This window comes from Setaria viridis, chromosome 6 (assembly GCF_005286985.2).
Source record: "Setaria viridis chromosome 6, Setaria_viridis_v4.0, whole genome shotgun sequence".
NCBI classification, from domain to species: Eukaryota; Viridiplantae; Streptophyta; class Magnoliopsida; order Poales; family Poaceae; genus Setaria; species Setaria viridis.
Window position 1 is genome coordinate 3,306,038 of NC_048268.2, and position 20,916 is coordinate 3,326,953.

Below are 20,916 nucleotides of genomic sequence, written 5' to 3' on the forward strand. Positions count from 1 at the left end.
GGTGCTCGCATCGTTCTTCATACGTTGTCATTCCCCTCAACTATCTGTCAGTAATCGCCGTCTCTGTCCACGGATGGTTTTCGAGTAACAGTAATAAAGGAAATGGAATTGGAATTGGAATTGCATTTTTTTTTGAACCGATGGAGTACTATTTCTCAATAATCAACCAGTATGTTTTTCCTTAATTACTACATGCTTCTTTGTACTTGAGTTACGTTGGTGTCGACCTGCTATGTTTGTGAGCTCAAGTACCTTTTCATGGGAACATGTCATATTCCATCTCCATGATTCCACACTTGCTATCCTAGTTGAGTAGCAGAAGATCATCCTGCCCCTACTTTTCAGCCGCTTTATTTAATTGCCGTTGGAGACTAATTGACGCCAGGAGTCAAGACGTATCCATGTCGGTCAAGGCGCTGATCTGCGAGATCCGACGCCATTTTTCGGGTTGGTTTCCGGTCATGGGCGACCGCAGTACTACTAAGACCATCCAGTACTACTAAGACCATCCACCAGCTAAATTTGGATCCAAACAGGGCAGCGATGGAGCTGACGTGCATATTGCGACGGACAACGACAGAGGCGGCGCGTTCGTAAGTCGTAACGGGGTGCGGGTGGGAAGAAATTCTTTAGAGACCGGATGCAAACCCCGCTCCCTGCATACCCGACGCCGATGTGCGCCACGTGCCACGTGGGCGTCCGAGGGATTCAGGAGACGCGGCTCCATGTCACGGACGCCGCTCCAGACGCAGACGCGGCTCCAGGTCACGGACTCGGCTCGGCAGTGCGTTGGGCGAGCGTGACGTGCGGACGCGAGCCGCTGCCTCCTCCATCTGCACCCGTCGCCTCGCTATGTTTTTCCTTAAAATCTACGTGCTTCTTTATACTTGAATTACGTTGGTGTCGACCTGCTATGTTTGTGAGCTCAAGTATCTTTTCACGGGAACATGTGAGGCCTTGTTTAGTTACCCAATTTTGAGGTGCTCAAATTACTGTAGCAACACTGTAACGTTTCGTTTGTATTTGTGAATTATTGTCCAAATATTAACTAATTAGGCTCAAAAGATTCGTCTCGCAAAGTACAACAAAACTGTGCAATTAGTTTTTGATTTCATCTACATTCAGTACTCCATGCATGTACCGCAAGTTTGATGTGATGGGTTTTTGCATGGCTTCACCTCCAAATCCCAACTTTGACACTATGCAAAAAGAAGATTCCCCATCACATCAAACTTGCGGTACATGCATGGAGTACTGAATGTAGACGAAATCAAAAACTAATTGCACAGTTTTGTTGTACTTTGCGAGACGAATCTTTTGAGCCTAATTAGTCAATATTTGGACAATAATTCACAAATACAAACGAAACGCTACAGTTACGCTATAGTAATTTTGGTTGTCCCTAAACAAGCCCTGATATTCCATCTTCGTGATTCCACACGTGCCCCTACTTTTCAGCCGTTTTATTCAATTGCTTTTATTTGACGCCACGAGTCGAGACACAACACGTATCCATGTGGGTCCCGGCGTTGACCTGCGAAACATCATCAGAACCAAAGCTTCGGAAACATCGGTTTCGAAGCCGCTAATGACTTGAGTCGCGAAACAATAAATAGGTCGAAAGTGATGGCCTATTTATTGTTAACCTGAAAGACGTATCCCACATGGATTTGCCATCAACTCAATCAGGGGGTGTTTGACAACGCACACGTGTCACATCGGATGTTTGGATACTAATTAGGAGTATTAAATATAGTCTAATTACAAAACTAATTGCATAGATGGAGTCTAATTCGCGAGACGAATCTATTAAGTCTAATTAGTCAATGATTTGACAATGTGGTGCTACAGTAACTATTTGCTAATGATGGATTAATTAGCCTTAATAGATTCGTCTTGCGAATTATACTCCATCTGTACAAGTAGTTTTTTAATTAGCTCATGTTTAGTCCTTCTAATTAGCATCCGAATATCCGAGGTGATCCTACTAAAGTTTAGCACCTCGTATCCAAACACACCCTCAGTTAACCGGCCTGTTAATCAGGACCACCACCACCCCGTATGCTTGTTATTATGGAGCAAGAGGATCGTAACAGCTCATAGTAATGATGATGTGTTGTGCTCCTGCGCTTTAGGTGACCGCAAGAATGCTCATCTTACCGCTCTAGAAGATGCCGGCGAGAGGTTGCAGTTGGTCAAGGCTGACATGCTAGACTACAGCAGCGTCGCGTCGGCGGTCGCAGGTTGTGAGGGTGCCTTCCATGTCGCCAGCCCTGTCCCCTCGGGCAAATCCTCCAACCCTGAGGTGATTTTGCACAAAAAGTTTTTTCTTTTTCTTAAAATTTCAGGTTATTTACTGGGTTGTGTATTGCAAACTTTTATTCACTTTTAGAAGAAGGGGCATAAGTAGTTGAACACTGCGATCCAGTAGGCTCTGACATGCTGTTAATAATATCTGCATAGTACTCTATGCATCTGTATATTTAACATGGCCTCATGGATTGTATTTTCTCAAAAGATTATCTTTTTACTGTTCAGGAGACTTATGTGTTCATTGGCTGTCTGGTGATCATTCTCTTAATGTTTCCACTTTTTGCTACTTTTGCTGATAACAGAAGGCGTTATGATGTTCTGTACTTCTATTCCTTTGGAGTTTATGTGTTCATTGGCTGTCTGGACATCTTTTGCAGGCAGATGTTATAGCTCCTGCTATAACTGGCACACTGAATGTATTGAAAGCTTGCAAGGAGGCAAAAGGGAAGCGAGTTGTTGTGGTGTCTTCAGTTTCTGCTGTATTCAATAATCCTAACTGGCCTAAGGACAAGACCTTTACTGAGGACAGCTGGTCAGATGAGGAGTACTGCAGAAAGAATGAGGTATACATCATAGCATGTTTTCTCTTCAGGTCTGAACATCTGAACAGCATGATGAATTGAGAAAATACAGACAAATCTATCATGTGGCAGTTCACATTTTACATGGAAACTACAATCTAGTGGCTCAGTGTAGATACACCAAGCGAGTATGGAGCCTCGTGGCCACTTGGACATCGCAACCAAGCATACAACCCTCGGAATGGCCCCCAACCGAAACCGCTCTGGAATGGTGGATGAATATGACTACAAGGACTGAAGCACCTAGAAAGGGCACATGTTCTGTGGCGCTGCTGCTAATATGGGAAATCTGGAAGGAGCGAAATAGGCGAATTTTCAACCATCAAGAGATGGCAACAACCTCTCTGCTGGCTAAAGTCAAGGAGGAAGCAAGCACATGGATCTTAGCAGGGGCAAAAGCTTTAGCGACCTTTTTATCTAGAGAGTAATCATGTAAGCGTACCATAATATGAAACACTACTGTAATAACCTACTCTATCAATGAAATAGGCACCGTCTCGTGCCCATTCATTCAAAAAAAAAACAATCTACTATCCAACAAAGTTATTATCACAGGACCGTCCAGGATTATGCCCTTTGTTCTTACTGCCAGGCGTCCCCCCCGCCCCCCAAAGGCCAAACTGTTTTTGACATGCTGACATCCAGCCTTGATTTAGTATTTTGATAATATAAGTTCTTTGTTAAACCTCACGGACTACTGCTTTTAATGGGATAAGTAATATTTATGTCCTCAAGAACTCATAATAAATCATCTGAGCTTTTGTTCTTGCGGGATTGGTATTTCCTTTCTAAAACACTGGCAGAGCATGAGGCTTTTGCTTATGCAGCAAAAACTGGGCTGGACATCGTCACTATTTGCCCATCATTGGTAATTGGACAGATGATGCAACCTACAGTGAATACGAGTGTCAAAGTCTTCCTCAGTTATATCAAAGGTGGACAGTATTTAACTTGTTACCAGTGAGTCTTTTTTATTTGCATCGAGTAGTACAATGATAATGATGGTTAAGTAGTTCACATTTTCCTTTTTTTTTCTTTTGAAATGCAAGGTAGAAGCATTGCTTTTCAGCTACTCCTCTGATCCCAAATTAGGACATCAGCACGGTCTTCAATTTACACTTTTGCCAGCCATATTTATAAGAAAGTATTATTTTTAATAGATATAATTGCATATTATGGAAATATTTTTCATGATGAATCACATCAACCTCAATTGTCAATCTATATAAATTTTTAGTTATTCGTGGTCACATAAAAAAATGACTTTTCTTTAAACTTAATAAAGTTTGACTTAGGACAAAGCCAAATGGACTTGTATTAGATATCAGAGGGAGTAAATACAAAGATATTTGTTTCCTCTTATGTACAGTGTTTCAAGATTTATTGGCATCCACAACAACACTACCATTAATGAGCTTATAGATTTTCTATTTGAGCAGGAGTGCAGAAAAAATATACTAATGTATCATCTGTTGTGTGTTTCCAACAGAAAGCAATGAAGCTTATCAATCAATCCCATAGTCTTTAACTCATTTTTTTTCCAAAGATCAAGCACCCTTATTTAGCATTTTAGTGTATGCGTGAAGGAGTTGAAGTATGCTGTCTATGGAAGTAAACTCTGTTTCACATTTCATGCAGGAGACCAGGAGACAGTTCAAAATGGATTCAAGAATCTAGTGGATCGTTCGTGATGTAGCTGATGCCCTTATGTTGGCTTACGAAAATCCACAGGCGTCTGGACGGTACCTCTGCAGTTCATCGCCAATAAGAGTCTCTGATATTGTAAACATATTAAAGAGGTCATTTCCAACACATACTTATCCTGAAAAGTAAGACCCTTTCTAAGCAAACAATTTTGTTGTGTCTCTGGCATGCGGCTCTGCATGTGTGATTGCTGATTTTACTTTCTGCATAGCTGGAATTACCTAGAGTTGAATTGGTGAAAAATGAAACTGTCCCCAGTTTTTTCTCTTAACATGTTAGCACTGTCCTAATTTTTAGATTAAGGAAAAGATCCGGCCTCAACCAAGCACTGTCCTAATTGGCTGCGCAATAGTGCTATAGGCCTACCATTACGTAACTAGGGCATTATTCACGCTGTTTAGCAGGTAGTAATGAATTATGCACTTTGGAACTTTGCAAAACTACTGTGTTTTGCCAGAACACTGAATGCATGTTCACCATGTTCTTCCTTCCCTTCTGTTCTAGTCACTCAACCTTTTCTTTGATGTGAAAGAAAGTTAGTCCCTGACATTTGGGGTGCAAATTATCCGTCTCCATTTCAATGAAATGGCTTGCAGCTCTGTGGAAGTGATCACATATAACACAGAGAAGCTTCGGAAGCTAGGGTGGACCTACAGGCCTATGGAGGAAACCATCCGGGAGAGCGTCGAATGCTACCGAGGTTTGGGCATCCTGAACTGAGCATCCATCCAGGCTGGGACACCTTTGCCAGCTTTGGCTACTAGCAAACTGTTTGTGTTGACATGCAAACAGGGAAACAGAATAAGCTGGTCATGGAACCGGTTAGTGCAACGACTGCACGGTGTGAGGTAGTGCACATGTTGAGATTCAGAACGCCATCGTTTCAGAGTCGTCTCTAGGCTTTTAGGCTGCAGAGCATGCAGTATTCTATGAGGGTTACTTGTTATGCGTTGTAAATTTGTGAGTACAGAGTTGAACTGCCAATTCAGAGTTTTCAAGAACAAATCCAATTGGCAGGTCAGTTTCTTGGCCAAATGTGCACTTCCTGATTGCTGACATGGGCTTTATGGCCAGACACAATATATTTGATGATACTCATGCGCCCACAAACTTGCTATCTGAAAATATTTCAGGTTAGCCTTCAGGCAGAATGTTGTTCCCTTTTTTTTGGTGCTGAATAGGATTCATTTTTTGGAGATGGCTGAAAATAACTTTTTCCTGAAATTTGAGCTGTAAAAATAATGTCTCTGGCTCTCTGATGCTACTGAAGGGATTGAAGCAGGACTCAGTAGCTTGTACGGCAACACATTTTCAAAGCTTTCTTTACTTTCATCATAGGGCCAAGGTTAAGCAAGGTGAGCGAGAGGTAACATGGCATCCGTATTGGATGGCTCTAGTACATTTTTGGTTTGGAATATTTTCAAAGGAATAATGTATTTGGAAGGTACCCCAGTACATACGGCAGTACATTACTGTGCATGCCTAACTATTTTAGCACCATGTGCTAAGCATGATTTTGGCACGTACGTGACGTCTGCTTTAATTTGATGGCTGTACATGCGCCTAAGCAGTTCGTTCAAAAAGAATTACCAGAAACGAAGAGCGCTGAAGGCTATTATAAACCCAAATACACAACGGCTGCATCGCTCTTCAGCCTGGACGCAAGACGGCAGGAGTCAGCTGGGCATTGAGACGGCCGGAGAGCAACGGACTGAGCAGAGGGAGAAAAAGCATGGCGGCGCCGGCGAGGAGCACGGTGTGCGTGACCGGCGCGGGAGGGTTCGTGGCGTCGTGGCTCGTCAAGCTCCTCCTCTCCACCGGCCACTACGCCGTCCGCGGCACCGTGCGCGATCCCAGTACGTAACGTAACCACACCCTCGCCGCCGGCCTTGCTCCCTGCCGGGAAGCTTCTGATGGCAAACAGGGCCCTTGATTCTGCAAGCAGTTGACAATGCACTGGATATACTAATTCCAGCATGAAACATTCGCGGTGTAGGTGGTGGCAAGAATGCTCATCTCATGGCGCTGGAAGGTGCCGGGGAGAGGCTTCGGTTGGTCAAGGCTGACGTACTGGACCACAGCAGCGTGGCGTCGGCAATCGCCGGCTGTGATGGTGTCTTCCATGTAGCCAGCCCTGTGCCGTCCGGCCCATGTCCCGACCCTGAGGTGAAACAACTTAGGAGGTGTTTGGAAGACAGGAGCTAAACTTTAGCCCCTGTCACATTGGATGTTTGGACACTAATTAGGAGTATTAAACATAGGCTAATTACAAAACTAATTGCACAACCCCTAGGCTAAATCGCGAGATGAATCTATTAAGCCTAATTAGTCCATGATTTGATAATGTGGTGCTACAGTAACCATTCGCTAATGATGGATTAATTAGGCTTAATAGATTCGTCTCGCGATTTAGCCTAGGGGTTCTAATATTAGTTTTGTAATTAGTTCATGTTTAGTCCTCCTAATTAGCATCCGAACATCCGATGTGACAGGGCTAAAGTTTAGCCCCTGGTATCCAAACGCCTTTAGCTGGCTTCGGTTTTGGCACTGTAGTGCATCTAGCGCGGGCCGAGCTGGAGCGGGGGAAGCTATTTTCTTTTTTGCTTCACCAGCTTCGGTTTGCATTTTGACTTCATACTACAGTGCAACACAGTAGTACTATGTTTTCCTTTTTTTTTCTTATTAGTTTCTGTACATTGTTTCATTCTTTCTTTTTTTTTTCCTGATAAGTGTACAACATCATTAGCCGTCCTTTTTAGTAAGGACTTTTTTTAAGGCAGCGGGTGTAGAGCTAGCTTCGTAGAAACCTTTTCGGATTCAAATTTTTTGGAAAAATATGATTTGAAAATAAACTCCTACAAAACAAATTAAGCTGATTTTTTTCGACATCATCAATTGGCACGCCAAGAGTATGTAATTTCTGCAGGATCATTTTGTTTTGATAAACTTTCACCTTTAGAATCGCTTGAAATGGTCATTTAGTTGTGTTTGATTTGTTTGGTTCATTTACTAGCCGCACATAAGTGAGGAAGCGGAGCTGTCGTAGAAGCAGTAGCTTCCCCCGACAATATACAATACTGAGATTATATGAGCAAATGCCTGAATCAAAATACGTACATTACCTGCTGCACCGAGCATTGATTTGAACGAATTAATTACCAGATTTATTGAGGAGTGTGTACGACTTAGTGGAGTGTTTCCTTTTTAATAGAATCAGAGCAGAGGATTGAATCGCATGAATGGGTTGAGCATTTTCATAGATATACCCTTTTTCTTAGGCATGGATTCTAGGATTGAAGAAAGGGGAGATTTCCCACACTTTGAAAGATTCACCTATTGGGTGGGGCGTGTTTGAATTACCTACCCGGGATTTTTCGTGTATATGTTGTTCTTTTGATGATATTTCCATGTGTCTGCTGCTCCTTCCAATGCAAAATATATGAAATAGGATATCAGTGTTGCTAATCAAACCAGGCTTTCTGGCTCTTTGTGGGTGATACCAGTCTTATTCTCCCTCTATTTATTTTTACAAAACATATTTTATTTCTTTAGGACAAATATTTTGCCAACAATTACTCTGCTAATATGTAATTTATGTGATATAAACTTATAACATAAGTAAGTATTTTAATACAAATCTAATAACATCAACTTGTGATACAAAATTATGTATTAATAGAGTAAATGTTGGTAAAAGTCTTTGTTCTAACAAAACGAAAATACGTCTTATAAAAGTAGACAGAGGAGCACCAGTTTTTGGCTTCTTCAAGTACACTAAGTACATACTTAGTACTTCCTCTGTCTACCAATATAACGCATATTTTGAGTTTTTGACTAGGGAAAAGTCAAAGTTAACCAACAATTTATCAAATTATTTACATTTTAGTGTATAAAAACTAAAACATCAGATTTGCACTCAAAGTAGTTTTAAGATGGTTATATTATACCAGAAATTAGGAGCCACCCTATCAAAATACATCTTATATATTGATGGACGGGGGTAGTACTTGTCAATTTGTTAGAAATAACCAGTAGTTATGGTATTCTATTACCTCCTGAGACTACCTTTTACAATCCGCGTTGCAGGCAGATGTCTTAGCTCCTACTATAACTGGCACACTGAATGTGTTGAAAGCTTGCTACGAGGCAAAAGTTAAGCGAGTTGTGGTGGTATCTTCATTTGTTGCCGTGGGTTTCAATCCCAAGTGGCCCAAGGGCATCGCCTTCAGCGAAGATAGCTGGTCAGATGAGGAGTATTGCAGAAAGCATCAGGTATATCATAGTAGATCATTTAAGTAACGTAGCGCAGGAGTAGCTGCTGAAATCTTTTTGTGCTAATGTTCAGATGGAACTGAGCATGTTTTCTCTCTTCATCAGGTGCTAAGAGCATGTCCTCTTCATGCATTCTACATTGATTTGTTTCAGTTTGATTTTTCTTTTCTGAAATATGAATGCATTATCAACACTTGGTTTATAGCTTTTGCATGATGTAATATCCTTCCATCAATGACTTGACTGCTTCTATCCTGGAAGAATAGGCAGATTCGATTTTTGTCTGGATCATATAAAAATAATGTTGTCCTTGTTTTTGTTCTTGTAGGAATTTGGATGGTATTTCCTTTCTAAAACATTGGCGGAGCGTGAGGCCTTTGCTTATGCAGCAAAAACTGGACTGGATGTTGTAACTGTTTGCCCAACATTGGTCATCGGACCATTGATGCAATCTTCAATTAGCACAAGCGTTAAAATATTTCTTAATTATATCAAAGGTGGATATGATTCAATTATTTCTATTTAGTCATCTTGATTTGCATTTAGTAGCGAGCCGAGAAAAGAGAAAAATGGGATGACATAAAACTTCTTATTTACAACAACTAGACGAAAGGACTCTAATCACTTGACTGATGCAGTCATGCCTCACTCGGCCAAAAACCAATTGGTTGTAAGTTGTAACAAATGGTTCGTGCATAAAGTATTTCGCTAAAGTTACAACAATAGTTTGGGTTGAGATTTTTCCTTTTCCTTTTCGAAATGATCATATAGCTTTTATATTTGAACTAAAAAGTGTATATATTAAGCCATTAAGGTAGTACCTCTCTGTTGCTTGTTTTGAATAGAAAACAATGAAGCATATCAATCGATCATCCTAGTATTTGAGTTTGGTGCTTTGTCTATTGAAACAAACACTACCTTCTCTACTGCAACAGATGAGGAGGAGTCTGTCGAACATAAGTTTGAGCATTTTGTGGATGTTCGTGATGTTGCTGATGCTCTTCTGTTGGCTTATGAAAACCCAAAGGCGTATGGAAGGTACCTCTGCAGTTCAGCACTAATAAGAGTCTCCGATATTGTAAACATATTAAAGAATTCGTACCCAACGTACAACTATCACAAAAAGTAAATCCCTTTTCTCAGCAAGTGATTTGGTCTGATTTTATCTCTGCATAGAAAAAGTTATGTTTTGAAACACTATATGTTTTGCTAGATCATTCAAATGCTTGCTTACAATATCCTTGTCTGTTGCAATGCGATGGCTTGCAGCTTTGTGGAAGCAGAATACAGCACCAGGTGTAACACGGAGAAGCTTGAGAAGCTAGGGTGGAGCTCCAGGCCTATGGAGAAAACCCTCCATGACAGCATCGAAAGCTGCCGAGCACTTGGCATCCTGAATTAGCCTCCAACTTGGGGACCATTTGGCCATGGTGAGACTGAATAAGCTAGAGAACCAATGAGTAGCTCGGGTAAGAGTAGTACCCTCCATTTGAGGGGCACTCCGTCTGGGGCACGGTTATGCATCACAGAAGATGACAGATAAATCGTTGTCATCTTCTGCGGCTAGCCTGCAGCCTGATTGGTAGGCCACGTGATGATTATTAGGCTGTACTGTTGAAAGAATTGAGCGGAGTAACAACTCACTAGAGTTGATAATGTCATCCCCGTGTAAGAGAGTCCGAAAACTAAAAAAGTCATCACTCTTGAATCGGACCTTCAAATTAAAAATTTTGATTGTACCATTAAATTTTTTATAGCAAGATTTTCAAAACAAGACCCCACTTGACTGTGTTTGGAGAATATTTTTAAAAAATATTTTTTAGATGCGGATTATTTAGTTATGAATACTCTCAATACCACGAACAAATAACTATTTCTGTGAACAAAAAATTAAATATGTTTTTTGAGTTCGTATATTTTGTTCTATGCGTATGATTTTCTTTCCACGGGTTTGTATAATTTGTTCCACATGTATATGTCTCATAGAAAATGCTACCTTGATTAAAAAATATGAATAAAAAAGTTCATCCAAATATAGTCAAATAGGATCTTGTTGTAAAGCTTTTATTGTTAGAAATTCAATAGTGCAATCGGAATTTAATTTTGATGCTCGGTGTAAGATTTATAGCTTACACGATTGCGTTTCTTATAATAAAACCTTCACAGCAAGATCCCACTTGACTATATTTTGAAGCATTTTTTATTCATATTTTTTAATTAAGGTCGCATATTTTCTGCGAGACACGTACACGTGGAACAAATTCTACGAAACTTATGGAACAAAACAATCATACATATCAAACAAATTATACAAACTTGCAGAACAAAAACGGATACCCACGTGCATGAAAATTTTTGAAATTAAAAGAATACACAATCATAAACCAAGCATTCATATTTGATTTCGATTGCACCACTGTATTTCTTTTGACAAAATTTTCAAAACAGGATCACAGTTGACTATGTTTGGATCAAAAAATTTAAAACTATTTTCTAATAGAAAATATTAATTTTGATCATAGCGAATAAATACTTGAATAACTAGAATAAATGATTGTCTAATGCAAACAAATAAAATAACACGATGAGCGAATGATTATAAATAATGAATGAAAGACTGAACATCAGAAAAATAACATGATGCAAATAAAAGAGATGTACAAATAATAATATACTCAAATAAAAAATTGAAAATTTGATATTGTAAGAAAAATAGTAGAATATGAGAGGAGTTGATACTCCAATCTCTTAAGACAAATCTCAGTTTGTCTTCTCCTAAGAATGGAGTAGTACTTATGTGCCTTATGAAAGCAATTTCAAGCTATCCTAAAATAAGTAGACATTTGTATGAACTAGAACAAACATATAACTAGTGCGTATTTCAAACAGCTCATCCTTTGGATTTATTCAAATCATCAGCCTAGTGAAAAAAAAGTCTAGGCTATCAAACAAACGAGCCTGCTTACATTCTCGGACCAGTGGCTTTTGGAGAAGCTCTGAGTAAGAAACTGAGCAATAACAACGATGACAGTGGAACAGAATTTCCAGAGCCGCCTATCCTAGTCTCAGAGAAAACCGGCCATCACCATGGAGACGCCGGCGAACATGACGACGGCCAGTCCGAAAGCCACCACCGGGGTGACGGTGCCAACGGCGACGGCGTGGACGGCTGAGGATGCGGCCACGATCCCCAGCATAGATGAGAGGCTGCCACGGCCGTGACGGTGCCCGTTCCCCCGACCGTTGTCTTCACCGGACGCCTTCTTGGCTCCTGGTGGAATGGGATCGCCGGTCTCAGCACCCCGCGGACTTTTCAACGCGAATCTACACGATCAGGAACACAAGTTAAAAAAGATTCTCAAAAGACTTGGAGACAATTTAATTACTGCATCTGCAATAAACTGGGTGTTGGGTACATTAATTACCTGCAGCAGCATGTCGCTGATGCCGGTGATCAGCGCGCCGGGGTGCGGGGCGCCGGGGTACTGCCCGTTGCTCAGCGCCTGCACGCATCATCCAACACAGATTTTAAGCTTTGTTCTGCTGGAGTGAGTTCGTTCGCAGGCCTCAAGTCACTGAAATGGATGTTGAGGAGATAATTGATCACCTGCAGCTGGTCGCCGATGTTGATGATGAGCGCGCCGGACTGCGGGTTGACGGCGACCCACTTGCCGTCTTGGGGTGAATTGATGCCTGAATGATTCCCGAGTCCGCGGCGTACACCTGACTCTCTCAGCTTGCCGGTGAAGCCAGCAATCAGACTTCACCGCCTTGGCACCTCTTGTGAATCGTCTGGTGAACCAGTTGAAAGATGATGGATAGTAGGATATCCAAGAGAGTACAACTGTGCTGACAACACTACTATCCGAAGTTCCGAACAGCATGGAATCAACAGTACCATCCGCAAATGTGCTGACAACAGTACTGACAACTATCCAAGAGAGTCATGCCGGTGGAACAACGAGGAACCAAAATCAGTTAAGAGTCCTGGCGCACGGCAGCCACCAGGTGGAAGCTGTTCAGTTCTCTCATGCTACATGACAAATTATTTGTCCAAAACGTCATCTTATTCTGAACAGAGGTAGCATGTAGCAGATTCTTAGTTGATTAGCATTTCCTAGGACAAGAATAATTTTAGGAAAATTGCAAACAGATACTCAAAACATCACGCTTTCATCAAACTATGCACGTGATTGCATTTTATCCAATGCTGACACATAGTTTTTTTTTGAAGAAACAGGAGGGGAGGGTCCCTACTGGTTATACGAGAGCGAAGCAAAAGGGAAAACAGAAAAGAAAACATACTACAAGGTGTGCAGCCTGTCATGCTGGGAACTAAGACACGCAGTATTGTCTTACATCATCTCTCAGAAGAGACAGTATGGCATTACATGGCCAGAGGAAAGAAGGACACTTGAACTATAGTAGCGCACATTCATTATTTGAGCCCATACGGCATGAGAATGACAGCAAGCAGGAGGCAGCAGCAGCAACAGATACTCAATGCATCTGGGAGAGGCCAAGAATCCCAACGCTGATCAGGGAGAGGCCGAGGAGGAGCAGAGCAAACATGCCGAAGCAGAGCACCTGGCCTGCTTCGCCGGAGATTGCCGTGACGGCGCAGGAAGCCATCACGAGCCCCACGACGGCGAGGTTGCGACCAAGGAACTCTGCGAGAGCACGCGCCTCGGCCAACACCGCCGGGACGACGGGCGCCAGGATGCCGACTGCGATGATGTTGGCGCCGGCGAGAACCCCCGCGAAGCAGAGTAGCAAGCCGAATCCGCCGGCGCCGGAGTTGAATCCGGCGCTGACGGAGAACAGCAAGATGGCGAGGCCGGCGAACATCGCCGTGGTGCCCGGAGTGGTCATCGTCGGCCGCGTGGCACCGCAGTCCCCTGCTTAATCGGAGAGGGCCGTCGAGCGAGCAGGCGAGGCACCGCCGCACCGGGGACGGAAGCGTTGCCGAAGAGGCGAAGAATGCAGCGGGAGGAGGATGATCTGGGCGGTGCGCAGCGGACGGGGAGAGCCGGAGGAGGCGAGGAGCGAGATGGTTGGGGTCGGGGAGGCCCGGGGGTGCTATATACGCCACACTACGTTGGGAATCACTTGGGCCACATGCGTTCTCTGAAACTCTGAATAAAATATGATTAAACCATCCGGCTGGAGCAGGTCCTGCATGTGTGTCCCCAAGGCTCGGTTTTGTGCTGCTCCTCCCGAGCGCGTCGGTAGTAGGTAAGTTCAGAGAAAATAAAGTGCCAAGATACAGATCAGGACGTGGCCGCGGCGTTCGTGTTCATCGTCTCCCTCGCTGGTGCTTTGTGTTCGTGAGTGCGAGTGAAGGCGAAGCCAACACCGGCGACGCGCGCTGCCGTCGTGTCGTCGCCTGCAGCTCACTGGCGTCAAGGACAGCGCGTGGGCCCAGCCTCACGGAGTACATCTGGATGTTGACGCGCGATGTTGCAGCGGCGGCCCGGCCCGAAGGCTGGACAACATCGCATGTCAACCGCGCTGCGCACCGCATGACAACATCGCATGTCAACATCGCATTTCAATTCATTAAAGTAACAAAAACTTATTTTCTACTCTCAAAACTTTTAGTCTAGCCACGCTAAACTTGCCATACCATAATATGAAGATCCTCAATAAAGATGAAGAGATTACGTATTATTTAACATATATAGAAAGAATGTGAATATATAGAAAAGAATGTGTTATGAGTAAATTGCACCGGACTTGAAGGTGAGTCCTATGAAAAGTCCTTATCCTTATCACACTGTACCTACCTGATAACTAGCTGCAACTCTGATGTATATTACTTATGTAGGCACATGTCATCTAAGTAAATGCAATCGCATGGGACAAGAAGTCTCAGTAGTTAATATTGTTCTTCTCTTTTAGATGCAGTTTAAATATTGTTAGTAGAGAATAACCTTCCTATGCGCAAGTTACTATAGATCTGGTTGATCCACTGTTGCTTATTATCAGTAACTATCAATTAAGAAGAACAGATGCTGTGACAGTCCAATTGCTAGTAATTGTCTAGATAATACTGAATAATAATGCGGTGCAAGTGGTACATTTCAATTGTGCACTATAAACAAACGTTGATAATTAAGATGCAAAATATAGGCTGCCCGCCAAAAACACAAACACATGATTTACAACCTTATATAAGCAACTAAGGAAACCAATAGCACAACCAAAATGAAGACTTTACCATTCTATTTAATCCAATCTCGCATACATATGAGAGCCTCAATTGTTTTGATATTCAATGTGCTCCATTGCTTATGAATCACTGGTCCCTCGCTGCTTAATGCTGCCTCACCATGCATAGCAGAAGCAGGAATTGCCAGGACGTCACGTGCCACAATTGAGAGGATTGGATAATTTGTAGAATTACTCATCCACCAGTTCAGAACATCAAAATCATCCTTCCTTGGAACAAGGCCATCTTCAAGGTAGTTCTTAAGTTCTGTCAACGCTTGGGTCCTTGTCTGCTCATAAAGGTATTTATCCCAATCTTCCAATGAATCCCTGTAAAATCCACCCACTTGAACAACAGAATTTGATGTCTCAACACTTGGTTTATCTAACGCACTGCAATATTCAAGAAACAGCTCCCGGATTGTATCACGTACAGCAGACACATACTTTACAACAGGTACTGACAACCACAAGTATGAATTCTGCCAATACTCGTCGAATGCTTCCTGCATCTCCCAAACCAAGCCAGCAAGTTCAGTATGATTTGTAGATGATTCTTCTCCAAGGTTGTCCTAATTATCCACAGTTCATTGAAGTACCTATTTGCTGTGGAACAGACAGGACCCGAAACTACTTCAATGGCATGATAAAAAGCCCTTAATATCTTGCAAGCAGACTCAACAGTTTTAGTGTCTTCTGCAGATAAGAAATCTTGAGAGGAAAATGCTTTCTTGAAATGCAACACAACTTCAAGCCCAAAGTAAATTTTGTGCCACCACTTTGCATCTTCTTGGGGGCATTTCAATCCCATATGCGTAACTACTTCTATAAGTAGCTCTTGAGTAAGCGCTGTGGACATTTGTGCCTGAATAAATCGCTCTAGTATATCAGCAACGAGATGAAGCATTGGTTGCTCCTTTGAAACAATGCTGTTAAGCACATCATCCACGCAAGCAATATTGTATAACTCACCTCCAATAGGAAGGCATTTCCTTTGGCCGAGGAAGTCCTTGAGCTTTGAGGTACGCTCATCGTTTCTAATTTCGCTGACACATGTCAAGCTGAAAAGCTTCTGATCAAGATTCCAGTCTCTTATAGCTTCCCATATGATGTTAAATGGCCCACTCTCAGAATCTAGTACAGTAACCTCACTAAATTGTATCATCCTATCCAAATTAGTGAGTGGCTGAAACAGACCAAACTTGATGATTCTCCTTTGAAGTTTCCAGTCTGAATCAATAAAATGCACTGTCAAACAGAGATACTTCACTGAGGCCTCAGCTCCATGAGAAGTCCACAAGCAAGTTGATAAGGAAACCCGATGTGATGCCCTTGAGGAACTTGCTAGCATACTTTGCAATCTGAACCATACCATCTGTCAAGGCAGGTGAAAGCTCATCCTGAAGCCTAGACTTGGAACTTGGTTCACTGGACTGGGAAAAAACTCTATTCTGAAGATTTACGCTAGTTCTACCATGGGCTGGACAAGTCTGACTATGTCAGTTTAGTTGTCTTCTACTTTTATCCACACTGAGTCGCTTGTGGCAATGGACGCATTCAGCTTCCTGGATCCTCCCCTCAACATATAATGGTATAAAATCTTTCCATACCATTGACCTGATTTTTTTGTTGTCACTATGAGCTACCAAGTTAATGCCACCATATGAATCTGTAAGAATGTAGTCCAGAAGATCTACATCATTCACCAGTAATATGCATAAAGATTGAATAATTCATCCAGAAAATTATGCATATTATATGAAGGACATAAAATGTGCGAATAGCACACCCAAATTTACACCATACAAACCGACCAACAGCAAAAATTAGTATATCAATCATTGTAACTGAACCATGAGCTGTGTAGAATCTAATGTATGCCCCTCCACTTTGCAATAATTGTCCAAATTTACCATGTACGCAAACCAACTAAATACCAAACACTTGATCTCTTTTGCAACATTAATGTAGGGTTAATATGTCGAAACATTGTACTTTCTATATTTTTATTCCACCGTATGACAGTCATTGTGCAAATAACTAAGTGCCGGGCATAATACAAACAAATTATACAAGGTTCATAATTTCCATACTAATTGCGAATGAAGAGGAAAATACTAGAAATTCCCACCAAAGGAAACAAAATCTAAAGAAATCACAAGCAGGATCATAACTCTACAACTGTGGCTATTTAAGTTCAAATTTATCCTATTGCGTAAGAGTTACTCAGTAACTAAAAGCATACCATATCGAAACTCTGCATCCTGTTGCTGCTGGCTTGTAGCCAATCTCTCCTTCCCTGGGCAGATTTCTTGGTGTTGATACAAAGAGTCACTTCGACAGCTCAAGTGAACATGGCAGCATCGGCATTCCACTCTATCAACCACTCCGTTTTCGCACACAAGCTTGTAATCATCCCACAGCTTAGCTATCTTACTTCTGAATCTGGATTGACCAATAGAAGCAGCTCCTCAATATTGGGAGCTATGCTAAAAAAATTTTCCCCAAAAAACATATCAGCTTATTGAAGAACGCTAAAAATTAGCCCCTCAATATTTCAAAACAGATCATGTCATCGTATTGTGCCCATTAGTTGAGCTGCCCACCTGCCCACCTCCCCCTCGTGATGTCCAGCAGCGCCGCCAGGAGCTCATGTCGCCGAAGGATTTTTCACGCCGGCAGGAACCCACGTCGCCAGGAGGTCACGATCAGGTTTGTGCCATGGAGCTCATCCTCTACTGAAATACATACACCTAGCTCGCTGTTGCTGCTTCCGCTTCGCGCTCGTGCTGCTTCCGCTGCCTGCTGAATTATTTCTCTCTCCCTCCTCTTCTTGCGTTTGTGTACTGTTGGTGTGCAGCCGAAGCCGTCCGGGCGAGCCAATAGTTGCGTCACGATCAGGAATACATTATACCTTGAAAACGTCCAAAATGTACCCTAAAGAGAACCATAGACTTGCAGTAGGCAGGTATTGCTCTGCTCCATATTTTGGTTCCGGTAGTCTGCTACTGACTTGCATGCAGAACCAATCACTCTTCTATATCTCTGTCTGTAAGAGACCTCACAGAAAGTGAAGGAGATGAAGCTTGGAGGGCCAACTGTGTCCACTAAAAAGTTGAGCCTTAAAATGGACTAGGAACTAATTCTTGTCGTTTTATGCTCAAATGATGAAAATTCTTATTCACAGAATCAGTTAAATATGTAATATTTTGAACCAAAGATGAAGACTTAAACATTAACTGTAAGTTATGACTTATGAGCCAATTCAGGAAAAAGAGATAGTATAGCATTTATAATCAGCACATCATGAACAATAAGGTTGCAGGGAACATGCCACTGCGTTAAGTGAAGAATAATGCACATGGATAGCAGGACGTATGTGTCATTGTTCCAAATAATAGTTCTAGGTACATTGAGAACCTAAATCTACACATGCACTACAATCTAGCAGAAACCAAGGGTAAGTATATTTGATTATTGCCCATTCTCCCATTTGTTAAGACTTAAGAACATAAAGGTGAGGGTCACTTTTTCAGTAGAAAATTCAAGAAGAACTTGTATTGCAGTGAACAACAGTTTTCTGATTGGCATAAAAAAGAAATAGTACTAATATTAATCTCAGATCAAGTATATGAAAACTTTCCTTGTTATCAATTAGCATAACAGATAAAATTCCAGTACGAGCCTAAAGGCAGGATGATACATTGATACTAGAAGTCCCGAAGATGTACAGCTCGAGGTTCGAATTCTGGTGAAATTGAGCTAGTATGACTAACAAAATTCCGGTGAAATTGAGCTATGATGACTACATGATCCGAATATGGCTACATCAAGACCTCAACTTGGTCCCTCTTTACCTACCTGCACACGGGACGCCACCGCCACTTCCGCCGCGGCGGCCGGCCAGCGGCAGCGGAAGAGGTGCTCCCAGACGCAGTCGGCGTCGCAGGTGGTGCGCCAGGAGCGCGAGCAGCCGCCGAGCGCGCACACGTCGGCCTCCTGCGCGCGGTTCGAACCAGCAGAGTCAACGGGAGAACCACGGAAAGCCACACGTCGGTTCCTACGCGCCAGGAGAGGAGGGGGTTGGAGATGGCCGCCGCCGCCTCCTGGAACCGGCGTCGGGAGGAGAGGAGTGGGCCGGAAAGGTGCGAGCCGGAGTGGGGAGGGCCGCCGCCGGGAGAGGAGGGGGCTGGAGATAGCCGCCGCCGCCTGGAACCGGCGCCGGGCCCGGGAGGAGAGGAATGGGACGGAGGGGGTGCGCCAGAGTGGGGAGGGCCGCCACCCCTCGCCCGGCCGCCACCGCTGCGCGCGCGGGAAGAGGCCGCGCGGGAAGGTTGGTCTGCTCGCGCGCGGGAAAGGGCAGCTCAGCGCGCGGGAATCGCGATTGGGAAAGGTTTAGTCAAGATCAATAAGTTTCATATAAAGTTTATCTCCAGTTGATATGAATTAGTTATAATTTTTTAAAATTGTAGCGCGGAGGTGTGTACCCCTTGGTGCCGGCTGGACTGACGGTAAGACCCTTCCGCCAGCCCAACTGCCACCTGGGCTGGCGATGAGGCCCTTCCGCTGTCTCAGCCGATGACAATAGCCTAGTTTTGCAATTTTTTTCGTCGGATGGTATATTTCTGAGAAATCGAAAAAAATATATATAAAAATAAAAAAAGTTCTGCGTTTCCCGAGGAACTGGGTCCGAATAGGCGGTGCGGCCCGTCGTCCCTTTGGGGCAACGGCACAACATGGATTCGGGCCGCACCGCGATTCGGGCCCCGCGCATACGACCGGCAAATTAATAAATCCCCATCGGCGAACGACTGGCAAATTAATAAATCCCCATCGGGGATATGCTACCAGGGTAAATCTGGCGCACGTTCCCAAAGTGGGTCTATAGATGGGAAGTTTGACGGCCCACGCGTTTGTCTCCTTCTTTCTTTGTTTAGTCCTACTCGCTCCAGTCTCATCAGGTTTCAGCGTCGTGTCCGCAGTTTGTTTTCTTCATGTGATTGTGAAAACCTTTGGATTTTTCAGTGGCTATAATGTCTTGTGAAATTCCCCAATTCTCTTGCGAGCATGGATGTAGTGACGCCAATGAGCACTCAGGGCAGCAGCAGGGCGATGTACACCGGCCTGATCATCATGTGTGCTCGCTGTCGGCGCAGGCATCAACTTCGGCGACTGCGACGGATTATCTGGCCCAACATGATCGCCGCCGGCGTCAGGACGGCCGACGACCCAGCAGCACCCATCGGCCCCACGTTCGCAGCGTTCGCCGGTGCACGTGCGTTCATGCGGCGCAACCTCGCCGTTGTGGGGCTCGTCCTGGTATCCTCTGCTTCCACAGCGGTTGCGGGGGAGACAGGCCCGACGTTCTCCTTCATGATATTTGTCCTGCTGGTGTTCGGAGTCTCTGTGTAAGAAACTGAGCAATAACAACGACGACAGTGGAACAGAATTTCCAGAGCCCGCCTATCCTAGACTTAGAGAAAACCGGCCATCGCCATGGAGACGCCGTCGAACATGACGACGGCCAGTCCGAAAGCCACCACCGGGGTGACGGCGTGGACGGCTGAGGATGCGGCCACGATCCCCAGCATAGATGAGAGGCTGCCACGGCCGCGACGGTGCTCGTTCCCCCGCCCGTCGTCTTCACCGGACGCCTTCTTGGCTCCCGGTGAAGCCAGCAATCAGACTTCACCGCCTTGGCACCTCTTGAGTCGTCTGGTGAACCAGTTGAAAGATGATGGATAGTAGGATGTCCAAGAGAGTTCAACTGTGCTGACAACACTACTATCCAAGAGAGTCATGCCGGTGGAACAACGAGGAACCAAAATCAGTAAGA

General features: G+C 43.6%; 3 protein-coding genes and 1 pseudogene across 3 annotated transcripts; 2 read left to right on the forward strand and 2 right to left on the reverse strand.

Annotated features, from left to right (window-relative positions):
- The first annotated feature begins 725 nt into the window (after nucleotides 1-725).
- LOC117860785 (cinnamoyl-CoA reductase 1-like) lies at nucleotides 726-5,318 on the forward strand (annotated as a pseudogene).
- Nucleotides 5,319-6,234: 916 nt separating this feature from the next.
- On the forward strand, nucleotides 6,235-10,604 carry LOC117860321 (cinnamoyl-CoA reductase 1). The gene is made up of 6 exons (XM_034743592.2): nucleotides 6,235-6,454; nucleotides 6,595-6,764; nucleotides 8,685-8,870; nucleotides 9,199-9,367; nucleotides 9,806-9,995; nucleotides 10,140-10,604. Exons 1-6 carry the CDS (start codon nucleotides 6,331-6,333, stop codon nucleotides 10,270-10,272), a joined length of 972 nt encoding a protein of 323 aa, XP_034599483.1. The 5' UTR covers nucleotides 6,235-6,330; the 3' UTR covers nucleotides 10,273-10,604.
- Nucleotides 10,605-13,275: 2,671 nt separating this feature from the next.
- On the reverse strand, nucleotides 13,276-13,929 carry LOC117860324 (uncharacterized). Its single transcript, XM_034743598.2, has one exon. It carries the CDS (start codon nucleotides 13,740-13,742, stop codon nucleotides 13,371-13,373), a length of 372 nt encoding a protein of 123 aa, XP_034599489.1. The 5' UTR covers nucleotides 13,743-13,929; the 3' UTR covers nucleotides 13,276-13,370.
- Nucleotides 13,930-14,887: 958 nt separating this feature from the next.
- Nucleotides 14,888-19,434, reverse strand: LOC117860322 (zinc finger BED domain-containing protein RICESLEEPER 1). The gene is given in 3 exon segments (XM_072294651.1): nucleotides 14,888-15,642; nucleotides 15,645-16,749; nucleotides 17,326-19,434. Coding segments are annotated over 2 exon segments (1,359 nt in total). The 5' UTR covers nucleotides 16,456-16,749; nucleotides 17,326-19,434; the 3' UTR covers nucleotides 14,888-15,094.
- Between the last annotated feature and the right edge of the window lie 1,482 nt (nucleotides 19,435-20,916).

Bases quoted from the DNA above. Each gene is read 5' to 3' on its own strand.
- LOC117860321 (XM_034743592.2), top strand. From the start codon at position 6,331: ATGGCGGCGCCGGCGAGGAGCACGGTGTGCGTGACCGGCGCGGGAGGG. The intron at 8,871-9,198 runs GTATATCATAGT...TTGTTCTTGTAG, and splicing joins AGTATTGCAGAAAGCATCAG to GAATTTGGATGGTATTTCCT. The intron at 9,368-9,805 runs GTGGATATGATT...CTACTGCAACAG, and splicing joins ATTTCTTAATTATATCAAAG to ATGAGGAGGAGTCTGTCGAA.
- LOC117860324 (XM_034743598.2), bottom strand. From the start codon at position 13,742: ATGACCACTCCGGGCACCACGGCGATGTTCGCCGGCCTCGCCATCTTG.